This window comes from Mustela erminea, chromosome X (genome assembly GCF_009829155.1).
Source record: "Mustela erminea isolate mMusErm1 chromosome X, mMusErm1.Pri, whole genome shotgun sequence".
Lineage (NCBI taxonomy): Eukaryota > Metazoa > Chordata > Mammalia > Carnivora > Mustelidae > Mustela > Mustela erminea.
In genome coordinates, this window is record NC_045635.1 from 77,591,212 (window position 1) to 77,610,062 (window position 18,851).

The 18,851-nt window shown below is 36.2% G+C and overlaps 2 protein-coding genes across 2 annotated transcripts in view; one reads left to right on the top strand and one right to left on the bottom strand.

The window, feature by feature from the left end:
- DIAPH2 (diaphanous related formin 2) overlaps positions 1-18,851 on the top strand; it is a 958,873-nt gene that overhangs the window by 141,313 nt on the left and 798,709 nt on the right. The window lies entirely within an intron of this gene.
- On the bottom strand, positions 7,145-8,997 carry LOC116583590 (nucleolar and spindle-associated protein 1-like). Its single transcript, XM_032331683.1, is given in 2 exon segments — positions 7,145-7,719; positions 7,721-8,997. Coding segments are annotated over 2 exon segments (1,374 nt in total). The 5' UTR covers positions 8,956-8,997; the 3' UTR covers positions 7,145-7,580.

The window sequence follows — 18,851 nt, forward strand, 5'->3', positions numbered from 1 at the left end:
GTCAGGGATCTTTACCCTCTTTCTTCATTCAAAAGTGGCTTCTTATGCTACCTTGAACAGCACTGTTTTTATGTATTTTGAAAGTATTTTAAGGGCACGTGGGTGGCTCAATTAGTTAAGTGACTGCCTTCGGTCCTGGTCATGATCCCAGAGTCCTAGGATCAAGTCCCGCATCCGACTTTCTGCTGAGCAGGAAGACGGATGCGGGACTTGATCCTAGGACTCTGGGAAGCAGGAGTCTGCTTCTCCCTCTTACCCTCATCCCTCTCATGCTCTCTGTCTCTCTGTCTCTCTCTCTCAAATAAATAAAATCTTTAAAAGACAATAAAGGTATTTTAAAGATGTTCTTAATTGCCTATGCATGTTTTATTGATTGACATATAAAATGAACTAGTAAATTATTTTTTTAAGATTTTAAGATTTTATTATTTATTTATTAATTATTATTCTTTATTATTACTTATTTATTTATTTATTATTATTTTATTTAGTATTTATTTGACAGAGATCACAAGTAGGCAGAGAGGCAGGCAGAGAAAGAGGAAGGGAAGCAGGCTCCCCCCTGAGCAGAGAGCCTGATGCGGGGCTTGATCCCAGGAACCTGGGATCATGACCTGAGCCAAAGGCAGAGGCTTTAACCCACTGGTTTAGCCACCCAGGCATCCCTAAAATAGTAAATTATTATTAAATTTTTTGACACCCATCCACAAATGTTTTCTGATATTCCATGGTGATTTTGCATGCTGCTCCATTTAAGTATTTGATGTAAACAAGATCTCAGTCTCTCTGTGTCTTTCTCTGTCTCTCTTGATTCCACCTTTTCCTTTTTTTAAAGAGTTTATTTATTTATTTAACAGAGGGGGGAGAGAGAGTAAGAGAAAGCACAAGCAGGGGGAGCAGCAGAGGGAGCGGGAGAAGCAGGCTCCTCACTGAGCAGGGAGCCTGATGTGGAGCTTGATCCCAGGGCCCTGGGGTCATGACCTAGGCTGAAGACAGGATACTTAACTGACCAAGCCACCTAGGCACTCCTGATTCCACCTTTTCTAAAGACTTGGATATAATCTCTTTTCTCTAAATAAAGCAAGATGGGATCAGGAGGGAGACAAACCATAAGAGACTCTTAATCTCACAAAACAGAGGGTTGCTGGGGGGAGAGGGCTCGGGAGAGGGTTGGCTGGGTGATGGACATTGTGGAGGGTATGTGCTATGGTGAGTGCTATGAAGTGTGTAGACCTGGCGATTCACAGACCTGTACCCCTGGGGCAAATAATACATTATATGTTTTAAAAAAATAAATTATAAAAAAAACTCTTTTCTCTGTAGTAGCTGGAAGAGAATAATAATAATAATAATAATAATAATAATTTCTCTATTCAAAGTAGGAATGAATCAATATGCTTGCAGAGACCTGCTCTGTTCTATATGGTTATCTTAAAAAATATTATGGTAAAAACATACAACATGAGATCTCACCTCTTAACAAACAGATTTTAAGTGTATAGTACAGTATTAACTCCAAGTACAATGTTGATTTCTGGCACTTTTGATCTTGTATGAATGAAATTTTATAGCCATGAAGCAACTCCGGATTTCCATCTCATCTTAGCACTGAGGAACCACCATTCATTTTATCTTTTGATGAGTACAGAGATCTTTTCAAGATACCGATTTCACTTATTTTCTTTTCTGGATCATATGGTAGTTCTAATTTTAATTATTTGAGAAATTTCCATACAGTTTTCCATAGTGGCTACATTATTACGTCCCCATTATAAGTGTTCCAGGGTTCTAATATTACCATATTCTTGCCAACACTTTTATATTTTGTTTATTAAACATATTTTTTGTATTTATAGTGGCCATCCTAACAGATGTGAGGTGATATCTCATTGTAATTTTGATTTTAATTTCCCTGATAAGTGATGTTGATATCTTCTCATGTACCTGTTAATCATTTGGATTCTTTGGAATAAATATTCAAGTACTTTGCCCATTTCTTAATCAGTGTATTTGGTTTTCCACTATTGAATTATAGGAGTTGCTTACATATTTTGGATTTTAATCCCTTATTTATTTTTTTATTTGTTCCCATTGACATTGGAGTCATATAAAAAAAAATACTGCATGAGTGCCTGACTGGCTCAGTCAGTAGAGCATGTCGTGAGTTTGAGTCCCACATTGTGTGTAGAGATTACTTAAATACATAAATCTTAAAAAAAAATACTGCCAACAATGTCAAGGAGTTTACCTCCTATGTTTTATTCTAGGAGTTTTATGGTTCTGGTCTTCCATTCAAGTCTTTAATTCATTTTGAGTTAATTTTTGTATATAGTGTCAGGTAGTGGTCTAGTTTCATTCTTTTTCCTTTGTCTGTCCACTTTTCCCAAGCCCATTTATTGAAAAGACTGTCCTTTCCCCATTGTATATTCTTGCCTCCTTTGTCATAAATTAATTGATCATATATGTATGGCTTTATTTCTGGGCTCTCTTTTCTGTTCAGTTGATCTATTGGTCTTAGTTTATGCCAATACCATACTCTTTTGATTACTAGAGCTTTGTAGTGTAGTTTTAAATCAGGGAGCATGATACCTCTGGCTTTGTTCTTTCTCAACATTGCTTTGGGTATTCTGAGTCTTTTGTGGTTCCATACACATTTTAGGATTCTTTGTTCTATTTCTGTGAGAAATGCCATCAGAATTTTGGTAGGGATTGCACTGAATTTGTAGATTTCTTTGGATAGTAGGGACATTTTTTTATTATTAATCCTTTCAGTCCATGAGCACTGGATACCTTTCCATTTATTTTTGTCTTCTTCAGTTTATTCATACAGTTTTTAGTATATAGGTCTTCCATGGCCTTGGTTAAATTTAGTCCTAGGTCATTTATTCTTTTTGATTCCATTATAAATGGGATTTTCTTAATTTCTCTTTCTGATAGTTCCTTATTACTATATAGAAATGGAATCAATTTCTATATATTGATTTTGTATTTTGCCACTTTACTCAGTCTTTTGCTAATTTCTAAGAGTATTTTGTGGAGTCTCTAGGGTTTTCTATATATATAATCATTTCATCTGCAGATGGTGACACTTTTGTATCTTCCTTTTGTATTTGGATGCTTTCTGTTTATTTTTCTTGTCTAATTGTCATAGCTAGGATTGCTGAAACTATGTTGAATAGAAGTGGCAAGAGTGAGCATTCCTGTCTTGTTCTCGATCCTGGAGGAAACACTGAGCTTTTCCCATTGACTATGACGTGTTCTGTGTGTTTTTTTGTATATAACCTTTATTATGTTGAGGTGTGTTCTGTCTATAGCTACTTTTTTGGGAATTTTTAAAATCATAAATGGAAGTTGAATTTTTTGTCAAATGCTTTTTCTGCATCTGTCAAGATGATCATAAGATTTTTATCCTTCATTTTGTTAATACAGTATATCACATCGATTTATAGATGTTGAACCATCCTTTCATGCCTGGAATAAATCCCACTTGATCATGGTGAATGATCTTTTAATGTATTGTTGAATTTGGTTTGCTAATATTTTGTTAAAGATTTTTGTATCTATATTCATCAGGGATACTGGAGTATAATTGACATCATCATCTGCTGTTGCTTCTGCCTTTTTTTTTTTTTTTTTTTTGGTAGTGTTCTTGTCTGGTTTCAGTACCAAGGTAATGCTGGCTTCATAAGATGAGTTTGGAAGTGTTCCCTCATTTTCTGTTTTTTTTTTTTGGAAGAGTTTGGGAAGGATAAGTATTAAATCCTTGATTGGAAGAATTCACCAGTAGAGCTGTTTGGTTTTGGACTTTCGTTCACTGGGAAGTTTTTTTTATTAGATTCAGTTTCCTTGCTAGTAATTAATCTATTCAGATTTTCTATTCATGATTCAGTTTTTAGATGATTGTTTTCTGGGAATTTATCCATTTCTTCTGTTTATGCAGTTTGTTGGCATTTAAATGTTCATAATATTTTAGATCTTTACTATTTCTTTTTTTTTTTTTTAGATTTTATTTATTTATTTGACAGAGAGAAATTACAAGTAGATGGAGAGGCAGGCAGAGAGAGAGAGAGGGAAGCAGGCTCCCTGGTGAGCAGAGAGCCCGATGCGGGACCCGATCCCAGGACCCTGAGATCATGACCTGAGCCGAAGGCAGCGGCTTAAACCACTGAGCCACCCAGGCGCCCCTAGATCTTTACTATTTCTGTGGTATCAGTTGTAAATACTCTTTCATTTCTGATTTCATTTATTTTAAGCCTTTTTCTTGCTGAGTCTAGTTATGATTTGTCAGTTTTGTTTATCTTTTCAAGGAAACAGCTCTTAGTTTCACTGATATTTTCTATTATTTTTTAAACCTTTATTTCATTTATTTCCACTCTGATCTTTAGTATATCTTTTTTTTTTTTTCTACTAACTTTGGCCTTTGTTCTTTTTTTCCTAGTTCTTTTAGTTGTAAAATTAAATCCTTTACTTGGATTTTTCTTGTTTCTTGAGGTAGGTTTGTATTACTATGAACTGCTTTTGCTGCATCTCATAAATTTTAGGTTCTTGCATTTTCATTTTCATTTGTCTCAGTATTTTTTTATTTTCTCTTTGAATTCTTGAATCCTTGGTTGCAGTAGCATGCTGTTTAATCTCTGCATTTTTGTGATTTTTTTTTCCAGTTTCATTCTTCTGATTGATTTCTAGTTTCATAACATTGTGGTTGGAAAGATGCTTGATATGACTTCAGTCTTCTTAAGTTTATTGAAATTTGCTTTGTGAGTTAACGTGTGGTCTGTTCTGGAGAATGTTCTATGTGCACCTGACAAGACTATACTATGACTATATATTTGCCAAAATACAAGACTGTATTTTGTGGCTTTTGGATGGAATGTTCTGTGTATATTAAGTCCATCTGGTCTAATGTGATGTGTAAGGCTGATACTTTCTTTATTTTTTGTCTGGATGATTTATTCATTAATCCAAGTGGGGAGTAAATTCTCTTATTATTATATTAGTATCAATTTCTCCCTTTAAGTCTGTTAAGATTTGCTTTAAATATTCAGGTACCTCCTATTGGGGGTGAATATTTATGAATGTTACATCCCGTTAAATTGACCTGTGTAGCATTATGTAATACCCTACTTTGTCTTTTTATTATAGTCTTTGTTTTAAAGTCTGTCTTGTCTGTTAAATGTACAGCTACTGCAGCTTTTTTCGTTTCCATTTGCATTGAAAATCTTTTTCTTTTCCTTCCACTCATACTCTGTATCCTTAGATCTAAAATGAGTCTTTTGTAAGCAATATATAGATGTCTTTTTAAAAAATTCTTTCACCCATTCTGGTTCTTTTGATTAGAAAATTCAGTTGAATTACATTTTAAGTAATTATTGACAGGCATGGACTAATTGACATTTTGTTAATTGCATTTTGGCTCTTTTTGTAGTTTTTCTCTGTTCCTTTCTTTGCTCTCTTCCCTTGTGTTTCGATGAATGAATTTAATGTTATGTTTGGATTCCTTTCTCATCTTTTGTATAACTGTTGTAGATTTTCTTTTGTGGTTAGCATGAGGTTCACATAAAAGTTTGTGTGTGTGTGTTTGTGCATGTGTGTATATGTGTGTGTATATATGTGTATGTATATGTGTATATATAGAGAGAGACTCTCTCATCTCACTTTGTCTTTCTCTCTCTTTCAAATTTGAATGCATTCTAACAACCACATTGTTTTCCCCACTACGTATGTTTTTTGTCATACTTTATATTTTTATTTTGTGTTTCCCTTAACTTATTGTAGTAATTGTTAATTTTACTACTATTTCTCCTTTAACCTTTAACTAGCTTTATAACTGGTTAATCTGCTACCATTACTATGTATTTGCCTTACCAGCAAGATTTTACCTTTTTTTTTTTTTAAAAAGATTTATTTATTTATTTATTTATTTGACAGACAGAGATCACAAGGAGGCAGACAGGCAGGCAGAGAGAGAGGAGGAAGCAGGCTCCCTGCTGAGCAGAGAGCCCAATGCGGGGCTTGATCCCAGGATGCTGGGATCATGACCTGAGCTGAAGGCAGAGGCTTAACCCTCTGAGCCACCCAGGTGTCCCAAGATTTTACTTTATATGTTTTATATGTTAATGTCTTTTTTCCAGATTAAAGAAGACCCTTTAATATATGTTATAAGGCTGGTTTAGTGTTGATCAACTCCTTTGGCTTTTGCTTGTCTTGAAAAAAATGTATTTCTCCTTCAGTTCTGCTTAGTAGCTTTGCCAGGTAGTATATGCTTAGTTGGAAGTTCTTTCCCTTCAGCACTTTGAATATATCATTGCTACTTCTTTCTGGCCTATAGAGTTTCTGCTGAAGAGTTGACTCATCATCTTACGTGGTTCCATTGTAGGTACCAACTTGTCTTCCTTTTGCTGCTTTTAAGATTCTCTTTTTATCTTCGTTGTTTGACATTTTCATTATAATGTTCTTGCTGTGGATATCTTTGAGTTCATCTTATTTGGAACTCTGTGCATCCTGGACCTGGAAATCTCTTTCCTTCTCCACATTAGGTATGTTTTCAGCCGTTGTTTCTTCAAATAACTTGTCTGCTCCTTTTTTGTTCTCTTTTCTTTTTGGTACCCCTATAATGAAAATGTTATTCTGCTTGAGCTGTCCCATAGGCTTCTTAAGCTATTTTTATTTTTTTAAAATTCTCTTTTCTTCCTGTTGTTCTACCCAGGTAAGTTCTACTGCCTTATCTTCCAGGTCACTGATGCATTCTTCTGTATCATCTAGTCTGCTGGTGAGCCCTTCCAGTGTATTTTTCATTTCAGTTATTGTATTCGTCAACTTTTTTGTTTGGTACTTTTAAAATATTTTCTGTCTCTTTGAGGAAGTTCTCACTGTGTTCTTTTACTCTGTTCCTCAATTTGGTGAGTATGTTATGTCCCTTAATTTTAACTTCTATTAAGGAAATTATTTATCTCTGGTTTTGTTTTGTTTTGTTTTTTCCAGTATGGCCCTGTTTATTTTTACATAAGTCAGGCTAGAATGAACTGTAGAGTTTTTAAGAATATATTGAGTGACAGACAGCAATTACATCAAGTGATCTGAACAAACATGCATAGGTAACAAAACACTTTTCAAAGTAGAATATGTTATCACTAACCCATTTGGTTCCTTGTTTCTAAATTAAGACTACTTGATTTTCTAGAGGAGGAAGAGGTGGCTTTCTCAGCTTGTTAGTGGTCCAAATTCTACTGAAGTTTGTGGGAGAACTACCTCCAATCAGGAAAATGCTTCTGTCTAGAAGAGGATTCCAGTTCTATCAGCAGAGGGAACTTGACCTTAAAAATCTAGGTCAAGAATTTATAGGATGAGTCACTGGAAAACTGAATTGTACAGAGATAGGTAAAAATCATTTGAAAGAATCTGTGAGCTTTAAGGTTAGTAACATTTTCAGGGATGTGGCTTGTGAGGAAAACCACCAACACTACATAGATAGTGAACAAAGCAGAAGAATCTTTTGACTAAAGTGGGGAAGACAGTTGAAAAAAATATTTACACTAAAGAAAGGGTTCAGAATAAAATACTATTTATAGGATGTTAAAAAGTTAATCTTCAGCCATAATGAGGCCTCTCCGAGCTCCTAAAATCTTTGCTTTCTTTTTTCGTCTTTGCTCATGCTGTTTCCGTTGTTCCTCCCTAGTCTGGAGAGGAGGTTCTTTGTAAGTTTTCTTGTGGAAGCTAACTGTTTACATGTTCCTTCAGAGAATTATTTTCTTTAGATTGACCCCATGGTTTCAGTTTGCCTTTGTGTGGCTCATAGTTGAGGGGACGAGACAGACTTGCTTTGAGATCAAACACTGGCTTCTTACTGGAGACTGGAGTCTGTGCTGCCTGAGTTGTCAGCTTGAATGATGTAACAACAGAAGCAGAATTCCCAGTTGTGGTCTTTATCTTGTATATCCCGAGCACAGCCTGGCCTTTCAGGGTATTCCCAGATATGGTCACATGTGGAGACTTTCTGGCTGGAGTCTTGGTCAGTGAACAGTTATGCTCATTATCTTTGGTAGCAGCTGAAAACCTGACGTTCATTTTAGTTGCCGAGAGCACAGAACTCTTGGCAGAGCCCTTCCCACACAAGGTGCTCCTGCCCGCAGCATCCAGGGGCTGGCCCTGCGAGCGGCGCTGGCTGGTAGGAGTGCAAGCCAAGGGGAGCCTTCCCCAGAGAGGAACTGGAGTCACCACTGTGCCCTTGGTGGCTGGCTGCTTCTTCAGTTCATGAAATGCATTGTGTTCTTCAAAATTTTTCTTTTTTCTCTCAATATATTGATCGATGGACTCCATTTTCTTAAAACGAGCCTCATGAAGCTTCTTAAAGTTTGGAGTTGTGCTTATAGTTCTTTTGCTTTTTCCAGGTTTGGAAAACCCATCTGTGTAGAGAGACTTTTTTCCTTCTGAAGGTACCTTTGAATCTTCATTACCATTTCTTCTTCTTTTTCCTGAGGAAACGGCATTCTCCTCTCCTTGGCTCTCATCTGGTGGTGAAGACGCTTCTGCAACTGTTCTGAGATCCTGGTGTTCCTGCTTCTCCTGATTCTGGAATTCAGTGTGATCACTCACTTTAATCTCTGAATGATCCTGGGTGTCAGGGTTCCTGAGGACTGTCCTGCACCTTCTGGTTTTGGTGCCATGACCAAGCGGCTCCCTCTCAGTTTGTTCCTGGCCATGGCTCTGAAGCTCAGCCTCCTCACAGGATGATGCAGAGGTCTGACTTCCATCGTGGAAAGAAAGACATTCATCTGTCACGTCCTGATTCTCATTTTCTTTTTTTGCCTCGAGTTTAAGGTGGGCATCCAAGGCTTTTAACAACTTGTCTGCCCTCAGGTTAGCCCGGAGGCCCAGATTCTTGGCTAGGATCTGAAGGTCGCTGTACTTGAAGGAGTCCAGCTCCTCAAGGGAGGGCACGGCCCTGGCGAGCTGCATCCAGGCGACCACAGTGAGAACTTGTACTCCACCTTCTGCAGCACAGCTGAAAACTCTGGCGCCACTATCTCTGTTTTTTAAATGTCTTTTTCTGAGGTTTTGTTTTGTCCTTTATTTGGGATCACATTCTTTTGTCTCATTTTGCTTTAGTCTCTGTTTCTGTGTATTAGGCAAAACAGCTATACCTCTCCCAGTGTTGAAGGAGTAGTCCTGTATAGGAAATGGATCTTACTGTTCAACCTTGCCCTAGCTCTTAGTTGTCTGTTGTACTTTTGTGATTGTCTAAGTAGCCCAATTTATTCTATTTATTTTCTATTTTATTTATTTATTTCTATTTCTGTTTATTATTTATATAGATCCCAGGTTTTGAGGGCATGCCAGGACCTGTCAGTGTTCCAAAGGGAATGAACTCAGTCAGTACATAGATTTAGATTGATTAGACACCAGACCCTTAGGCAGTAGCTTTTAAAGTATGCAAAAATATACATTCTTGTGGGGCTGCAATCATGGACCCTGATGACCTTCAGATTAGATTAGGAAGTGTCCCCTGGGTGATAGCAGCATGAATCAGAGCTTCAGGTGAGAATATAAAGTCCTTTCTGAGAGGTACCAGTAAGTTGTTGAGAGGCCAAGGTAGGGTATGCAGTTGGTGTCCTCCTGAGTTTTTCTCTAGATTTGAGATGTGTGGCAAACCTGAAGCCTGTCCCTTTGAATGGTGCTCCAGGGCAAATAAATAGACCTCTTTCACATGGAGACTGCGGAGGTGGGGGGTGTTTTAGTTCCATGTCTGGGTAGTGCCTGTGTGTGGTATCCTGCTGAGAACTGTTCTTAAGATGTTAACAGTTCCATGAGGCCCAGGATTGTAAGCCCTTCTACAGATAGGCACTCAAGGAATATTTCCTGTCCACACAGGGCTTGCCCACTTGTTTTAGTGAGACTGTTAGAGACTGTTGGGAATGGGACATGCTGGCAGGCTTAACAAGGTCAGGAAAGGGTTCTGGGGCCAGGGCACAGCACACCTGTGGCTTTAGTGAGAATTGGAACAAAGTGCACATCAGTTGCTTTAGCAAGGCCGGGAAAGAGTTTGGGGAAGGGCATGCTTATAGTGTTAGCAAATTTGTGCCCACATGTGCCCATCTCCACTAGTGAGGCTGAGGGATAGTATAATAAATGGTGCTCTGCACTATCTATTCATGGGCAAAATAATAACTCATCCTGGCTCCCCTGGCAGATGCTTTAATATTAGCAACTGAATATTTACATATAATCTGTTTACCTCTCAAACTGCTGCTTTGTTTGAACTCCAGTAAAGTTGTATCTCAGATCCCCAACCGATCCCCTAATTTAAGCCCTGTGGGTTTTTCAAAGCCAGATGTTTTTGGGGCCTCATATCTCTGGTTTTGTTTCCAAGGTTTGGGGTGCCCCTTAGGGATAGGCTCTCTTTGTGAAATCCCTCCTTCTTGTGTGTTGCCATGCTGAGGGTGGAGTTTTTGGAAAAATTTTGCCTCTGTATCTTGCTTATGGCCCTTTTATCCTTTGTTGTGAAAGATGCTGTTCAGCTAATTTTCAGTGGTTTTTTTCAGTGGGAATTACTCCAAATGTAGTTGTTGATTTAATGTTTCTATGGGAGGAAGTGAGATAAAGGGCTTCTTACACTAAAATTTGATGATACGTTTTAAAAACAGACAGAAATGAAAACCACTTAAATGTGTTTGCTGAAAAAAGTATTAAACACTTTTTAAATGATGGTGTTTTAGGTGCTGGCTGTAATGCACTGAATGAAATAAAAATTCTTGCCCTACTGGAGCTTGCAGTGAAGAGTAGAAACCAAGTGAAGAAGTAATTGACTAAGAAAATAAGACAGTCATAAGTGAGACAGAGAAAATTAAGGAGATATGATATTGACAGAGCGACTCCTTTAACTTGATAATAAGAAAAGGCTTTTCTGAAGTAGTAATTTGTAATCTGAATCCTGAATGATGAGGCCAGCCATGGGAAGATCAGGAAATAAACTCTGATGCTGAGGGAACAGCTAATACAAAGGTCTTAGTGTTGAAAAGAACTTAATATGGTGGAAAAACAGAAAGTAAGTTTGTATGTGAAGTCTTATGGGAGCGCAGTGATAGGGAAGGCCTCAGAGAGTAAGGCAGGGGCAGTTCAAGTAAAGTTGTTCATTTATGTCAACTGGGTGAAAACTTCTGTCTGTTTTTAGAATAAAACCATTTCCTGAGGATCCCTGAGAAATTAAAGCTGTTTTTAAGGCAGAAGGAAGTCATAATAATTTAGGCTTCATTTAGAAATGAACACAAAAACTCATGTTCCAGTCTTTCAAGACACTTGTTTTATATTCTCCTTTGCTCTTTTCCTCTTGGATAAATAGCAGAACTCATTGACCTTTTGCTTTACTCTAGATTTTATCTCTGACTTCCTTGTATGTGTGGAGACTGAGGAGGATGTAATAGTCCTTAATTCAGGGCAGTCAGGGGATAGGAGTATAATGTTTTTGAATTGGCTAGATGCGTATGTGACTAATAATGAACACACTGATGTCTCCCAGGTGAGTGAATCACCTATTTAACATTTTTTTTTTAAACTTTTGGATGTTTTTTTTTTTAAGAGATTTTATTTATTAGACAGAGAGACAGTGAGAGCAAGAACACAAGCGGGGGGAGTGGGACAGGGTGAAACAGAAAATTGGCTTCCTGCCAATCAGGGAGCCTGATGTTGGGCTCAATCCCAGGACCCTGGGATCATGACCTGAGCCCAAGGCAGACACTTAACGACTGAGCCACCCAGGTGCCCCAAGGAATTTTTTTTAAAGTAGACTCCATACCCAGCGTGGCCCAGTTCAGGGCTTGAACTCACAGCCCTGAGATTAAGATCTCAGCTGAGATCAAGAGTTGGGCGCTTAACCTGCTGAGCCACCCAGGTGCCCCTTGGATGGATTTTTTTTTTAAGATTTTTTATTTATTTGTCAGAGAGAGCACAAGCAGGGAAAGTGGCAGGCAGAGGGAGAAGCAGGCTCCCTGTCAAGCAAGGAGCCGGATGCGGGACTCAATCCTAGGACCCTGTGATCATTACCTGAGTTGAAAGGAGACACGTAATTGACTGAGCCACCCAGGTGTCTCCCTTGGATGGATTTTTTAAGTGTACTCCTAAAAAATGAAGTAGTGTTAGATAAAATTTACATAAAACTTATATGCAAGGTAGTTTTTAAAGATTTATTTATTTATTTATTTATTTGACAGACAGATCACAAGTAGACACAGAGGCAGGCAGAGAGAGAGGAGGAAGCAGGATCCCTGCTGAGCAGAGAGCCTGATGCGGGGCTCGATCCCAGGACCCTGAGATCATGACCTGAGCTGAAGGCAGAGGCTTTAAACCACTGAGCCACCCAGGTGCCCCTGCAACGTATTGTTTTAAGAGCTTTTCAAAATTAACTTCCTTTGAAGTTATGAAAACAATTGGGATTAAAATAAATTCTCTGAAGAATATACTAATAGCTTTTAAAATAATGATTGTTTGGTCCCTTTAAGTTATGTTTTAGAGAAAGTGCATTTTTTCAGCCTTAAATCTGACATCAGTCACCTTCATAAAACATTAAGACCAGAGTATTTGGTTCTATTATATAGCTTTTACTGCCTTTGAAAGTGAGAGGCTGAATGTAACTCTGATAGTTTGCTGTCAGTAATACTGGTATCAGGGCTGACTTTTAGCTCTTAAAAAAGTTATTTTTTACTTTGGAAAAACTTTAAAGAATTGAACTTTTTTTTTCCTAAAGCATTGAACTTTTTTTTTTTTTCTAAAGCTTTATAATCCATTTATATTCGTAAGACATGGTGGCAGAAGTCTGCCACATACAAGGTTCACAACAGGCAAAATTCTATATATGTGCTTTAGATTTTCCTAAAGAATACATTGTTTTGGCTGCTTTTAAAACAACAAAGACATTCCTGCTAGGTTGTGGCTTTTTCGTCTCAACTTTTTTTTTTTTTTTTTGTCTCAACTCTTTGAAAGTTTCTTTGGTACTCTTTCTTAGGTTACATGTAGATTATAAAGTATAGTTAAATGTTACACACAGTGATACTTTAGACATTCTGAGCATTAGAAGCCATTACATTTATGTTAAACTCTACTCCCTTTTATTATCAGTTTTTTTCATTAATATCAAAATAATCAGTAGGTAGTCATATAACATTAAAACAAGGGAATATTGGATTTACTTTCTGGAGTAGTGTGTTCCTTTCTTTCCTGCCTTCCTGTTATATACTGGCTTGCTGTTGTATTGTGTATTAGCTTAAAGGGAGCTTGAATACATAAATGGTATTGTTTGAATGAAAGGGATTGTTTTGATTTCCTTTTGCACATATTGTAAAATTTTTCATCAGTACATAGGTGGCTAGTATTCACAGCTGCTGCTATTGATACATTTTCAAGAATGAAATGTGCCAGATAGAGGAAGAGTCTTGGCAAGAACATTTTTCTGATATTAAAAATTATGTTAAAGATATTTCAAATCAGTAGGGAAAAGTGTTTTTGGAACAATTGACAAATTATTGAAGGGAAAATATAAATTGACTTCCTACCTTTCATCATACATTAGAATAACTATGACAATTGGAGAGTTAGATGTAATAATATAGAATACATAAAAAAATAGTTTTGACTTTATACCAGGAGGGAACTTCTATTAATAAAGAACACAGCATGTACTATTAAAAGGTAAGTGATGAATTTTGAAGTTTTTAAAGTTTTGGTAATGGGTTAATATTTTTATAAGTGTTCTTATACAGAAAGAAGAAAAGTATCCTGATATATATATACACATGTATATGTATGTGTATATATATGCACACACATACATATATGCACATATGTATACACACATATATGAGCAAGCATAAATGAACATAATATGTGCATAGTATAAATCATATATATGATGCATAGTGTGTATGGTATGTATAGATGGCCTTATGTGGGTAAATGTGAATGTGTATGGGTGTGAACAGCTGTACATACATTCAGCCTTAGTATTAGTAAAAAAAAAAAAAAATTGCAAAAGAATGGTGTAGTATAATAGAGAAAAAAGATCTAAAATAGGGGAGCCTGGGTGGTTCAGTCAGTTAAGTGTCTGTCTCTTGATTTTGGGTCAGGTCATGATCTCGTGGTTGTGGGATTAAGCCCCAAGTTGGGCTGTACTTAGTTTGGAGTCTGCTTCAGATTCTTTCTTCCCCTCCCTTTCATTCACTCTTGTTCTCTCTCAAATAAATAAATAAAATCTTAAAAAAAATAGTGATCCGATTGGTGAAGGTGCTGAGAAGCATGTACTCTAATTTCCTGAAGGTTGATTTCTAAAATGGTACAACATTTCCAGAAGACGGAGAATGAATCACAGGCAACAAAAATATTTATACCTCTATCCAGCTATATTATTATTAGAAAAATTTGCTAATGAAGTTAATATATAAAAATTATATTTGTACACTGATAATCACTTTAGCATTATTTCTAATAACAAAAAATTAATCCACAGATGCCCTCAAATTGCAATTTAAATAATTATTACATAATAATCAAAACTAATCTTTTATGTATTTAATTATATGAAAGATGTTCATAATATATTAAATGTTAGAAACAGGACGTGAAATGTGTATACATCATAGAGTATGATGTCAGTTTTGTTTAAGAACATATTGTGCATAGGAAAATAGCTATATGCTATAATATTCGCAATGTTTCTCAGTAAATGAGAAATTAATGGTGATTTTTTTTGGTAACTCTATTTTCCACATTTCCAATAATGAGAAATTAATGGTGGTTTTTTTTGTTAACTCTATTTTCCACATTTCCAATAATGAACTTGTCTTAGTTTTGGAATAAATGATCAAGAACAGGTTGGATTTAAATTCTATTTTGTTCATAAAGAATGAAAGTATGTTTTCTGTCTTTTTACATTGTGAGGGCAGAGGGTGAAGAAACAGTAGTTCTTTATTTACTGTTTCTTATAGATATTAAAAATACACGTTGTGTATGCTGTTGATTTGACTAAGGGGAAATGAGAACATAGATACATAATATCTCTGCTTCTCCTCTCTATACTTGGGGTTTTGTATTTGGGGAGATTATAATCTTAATGGATTTAGTGGGAATTAATATTTACAAATAGATTTGTAGGTGAGTTTTGTGTTTCCTTAATAGTCCAGGAAACTAAAAAATGCCTTTTAAGGGAAAAAATTGCAAAAAGATGAAATTTGTGCACCAGACATTCAAATTTGAAGAGCACACATGGGGAAAATTGTATGTCCCTAAATTATCAACTTATTGGAACTGAAGTACTTTGGTACAGATGTGAAGAGTAAAACGAAAGTAAGTCTCATAGTTAGTAACATCTTCCCATCTGCTCTCCTACGTATTACAAGTAGAAGTCCCAGTGTCCACACGTAATGGCAATAAGCTATTACAAAACAAAGAAATATGTGCTTCACAATTTCAGTTTTAGATAATGTATTCAGAAAGATGATAACATCATGCACAGTTGTAAGGAACAAATATACTGGTTTAATTTACCTACAGATGTTCATCAGGATCCTTTTCCCTTGAAGTGTTTTCCATTTTCTCAGAAAAGTGGTATTGTGAGCTATTTAAGAAAATGTCAACTTACTTGCATATGTCAACAATTGGGTCCATGGATTATATGATTTTATTCCCATATTATTTATGTAAACATTTAAATTAAACACACACCACATGTTATAAATCTGTGCTGCATGTAAGCAAGGACAATTGCTTTGCTTGGATTTATCTCTTAAAGTGAGACACTTAATGCTTTGGTAAGTGGATGTTTATATGTAACGGAAATAGGCTTTTCACTGCCTCTTAAGTATTAAATACTTTTCTAGTCAGATAAAACTTATTTTTTTTTATTTTTAAAGATTTTATTTATTTGAGAGAGCGTACGTAAGACGAGAGAGGAGCAGAGGGAGAGGGAGGGAGAAGCAGACTCTCTGCTGAGCAGGGAGCCCCGTGTCGGTCTTAGTCCCAGGACCTTGGGATCATGATCTGAGCTGAAGGCAGATGCTTAACCAAGTGACCCAGGCACCCTGATAAAATTTTATTTTTTCAAAAATTAAGATTTTGCTGTCAGTTGTTTTCATTACTTTTCTTTTTCTTTTTTTTTTCTTACGCTGTTTTGCTGAAAATATTACCAGTTAGACATTGGTAGCATGTATATCTTCATGGAGATTTTTAAATGGATTTTTTATTGACCCTGTTTGTATGGGTAGAAAATTTTGCTATATCACAAAACTAGAAACAAGATCTGTTTCTTTCTATGTAAGGAGTTTTATTAGAATTAATCTGTATAGCTGTGATAGTCTCTTAGATTACATTTCTTTGATTATTATAGTTTTCTTATTATATAAGAATGTGCTGTACTAACTAACCTGTAATTGTTACTTTAAGCTATATTTCAGTGGCATCTTATGCTTCATGTATCGAATACAGACTCTGTCATTTTCCTTATTACCCACTCTAGTCTCCCCTAATCTATTTTTTGTCCATGATCCTTGTCATGGTTAGTGGTATCACCTTTCACTCCATCAGCCACACCTGAGTTACCCTTCACTCATTCCTCTCCATGTGTTGTCCAGAGTCAGCCTCTCCCCAGAATCTATCAGTTCCTGACTGATTCTTATCATCTTTATCTTCTTTACATCTCATCTCTGAGTTCATGCTTCAGACAGCCTTCAGAATAATTTTTATAAAACTCGGTCTCCTTTCTAGCACTTACTTTATAAATATAAAGAATATTTAAAGAAACATCTTTAGGGCACCTAGGTGGCTAAGTTGGCTGAGCATTTGCCTTCAGCTCTGGTCATGATCCCAGGGTCCTGGGGTCGAATCCTGTATAAGGCTCCCTGCTCAGTGGAAAAGCCTGCTTTTCTCTGTCTCTCTCTGCTGCGTCCCCTGCTTGTGTGTTCTCTCTCTGTGAGATAAATAAAATCTTTATTAAAAAAAAATACTTTCATACATATTTCTTTAAAAAATTTTCAATGTTTAAACTATTCCTAAAAGAGTATTGCTTTCTGAAATACTTTTCTCCATACCACTATTGAATTTTATTTTCATTGAAGTTTTATATTAAAGTCCCCTTAAAAGTTAAAGTAAATTTAATATATGGCAGTTTTAATGGTTAAAGGCCATTAGAAATCCCTAATGGTGAAAAGTGAGTAATAATTATAATTTGAGTAACATAGAAAGGTGCACTTTACTATCAGTTACCTATATATATAGATTGCCACCATTTCACATTATTTGTGAGAGTCAGATACTGCCATTAAATTGCACATGAATAAATTTTGTTTTGGGATGGAATTTTGGTGCTGACCTAGCTGAATGGTAAGGAGCATGTATAATTTGCAAAGTCAGAAATGGTTGGGGATGAAAGATACCATTTAGTCCAGTGCCTTTCTTTGAAAGAGGGACAGGGAAGTGACTTAACAAAGGTAGTATAGGTAGTTACAGAGCAAAGTAGCTAGTAGTAGACTAATTGAACTTAGTATGTGAAAGAGTTATTTGGATTATTTGGAAAAATTATTACTTAAGCATTTGAAATAGACTTATTTTTTAACAAAGTAAAAACTGTATTAAAAGTTTAAAATATTTTGTAAAACAAAATACTTGAGCATGCATTCGTCTTAAATATTGGTAAAAAGCGTAGAATGTTTGATTAAAATGAAATGTACTTAGAAACTAAAACTAAGTAGTTAGTAGTCTATATCAGTAGTTGAAGACTAGACTAGATTATAATTTTAATGCATTGATTTAATATTCCAATGTGTATCTATTATTTTTTATCTATATAACATTTAAAAAAAGATCTAAATTTGTTATTTTTATTATTTTTATCTATATAACATTTAAAAAAAGATCTAAATTTGTTATTTAACAGGAAGAGGAAATAATTAACATGAAATTTAAAGAGAAAAACCAAACAGAAAGTTTGAAAAGGATTCCCTGAATGGTAAATTGGCAGAGTTAAGGTGACAAAGAAAAAGATGTTTATGTATCTGTTAAACTGGAGTCCAAGTGAAAAGAGCATGTTAAAAACAGAATTTAAGGAGCAAGTTGGCAGCATAGTAGAAGGATCTTAGGTTCTCCTCGTCTTCAAAACATGACTAGATAACTGTCAAATCAACCTAAATACCTCAGAAATAGACCTGAAGATTGACAGAACAAACGCTACAACAAAAGAGATAGAAGAGACTACAGTGAAGAAGGTGAAAAGTGTGGAAATGGGGTTTAAGGGAGAAAAGGATCTCAAGTGCTACCAAGGGGAGGGTGTTCTCAGAGAAGGGAGAGAGAGAAAGAGGCGCACAGGGGAATGCATAAGGAGAACATTTCCTCAAAGCTATTGGCCTGGAAAAAGAGGGGCTTTAGTCTGGAGTTTTAAAGTTCAGCTGGTTTGGCTTGTGTAGAGCCCTGAGGTCATTGTCCTATTCCTAAAGTGAAGGCAGGCAAACAACCTAGGGGTAGACAGCATGGAAACAGCAATTTAAAGAATGCCTGGGGCAAATACTGGGGGATTATTTGCTCTTTTCAGAGTGTATCCCTAAGAGGTAACTTTCAGAGAGACACATCTCCAGGAACAAAGAACCTGGCTGGCAACCATTTTCCTAAGCATAAAAACAGAGCCACCTGTGGGAAGCATCTCATTGCTGACAGTGACAACCAAACTGGCTTCATAACAAGCCCCATACCCTGCATTTCTGTGAAACTGCCCTTCTTAGGATTGTCTCAGTCTCAGCATGGAAGGCCTTTCTCCCCAAGACCAGCACAGACTCCTACCCATACCCCGTCTCCCGACAACAGACTTCTTTGGGTCCTCCATT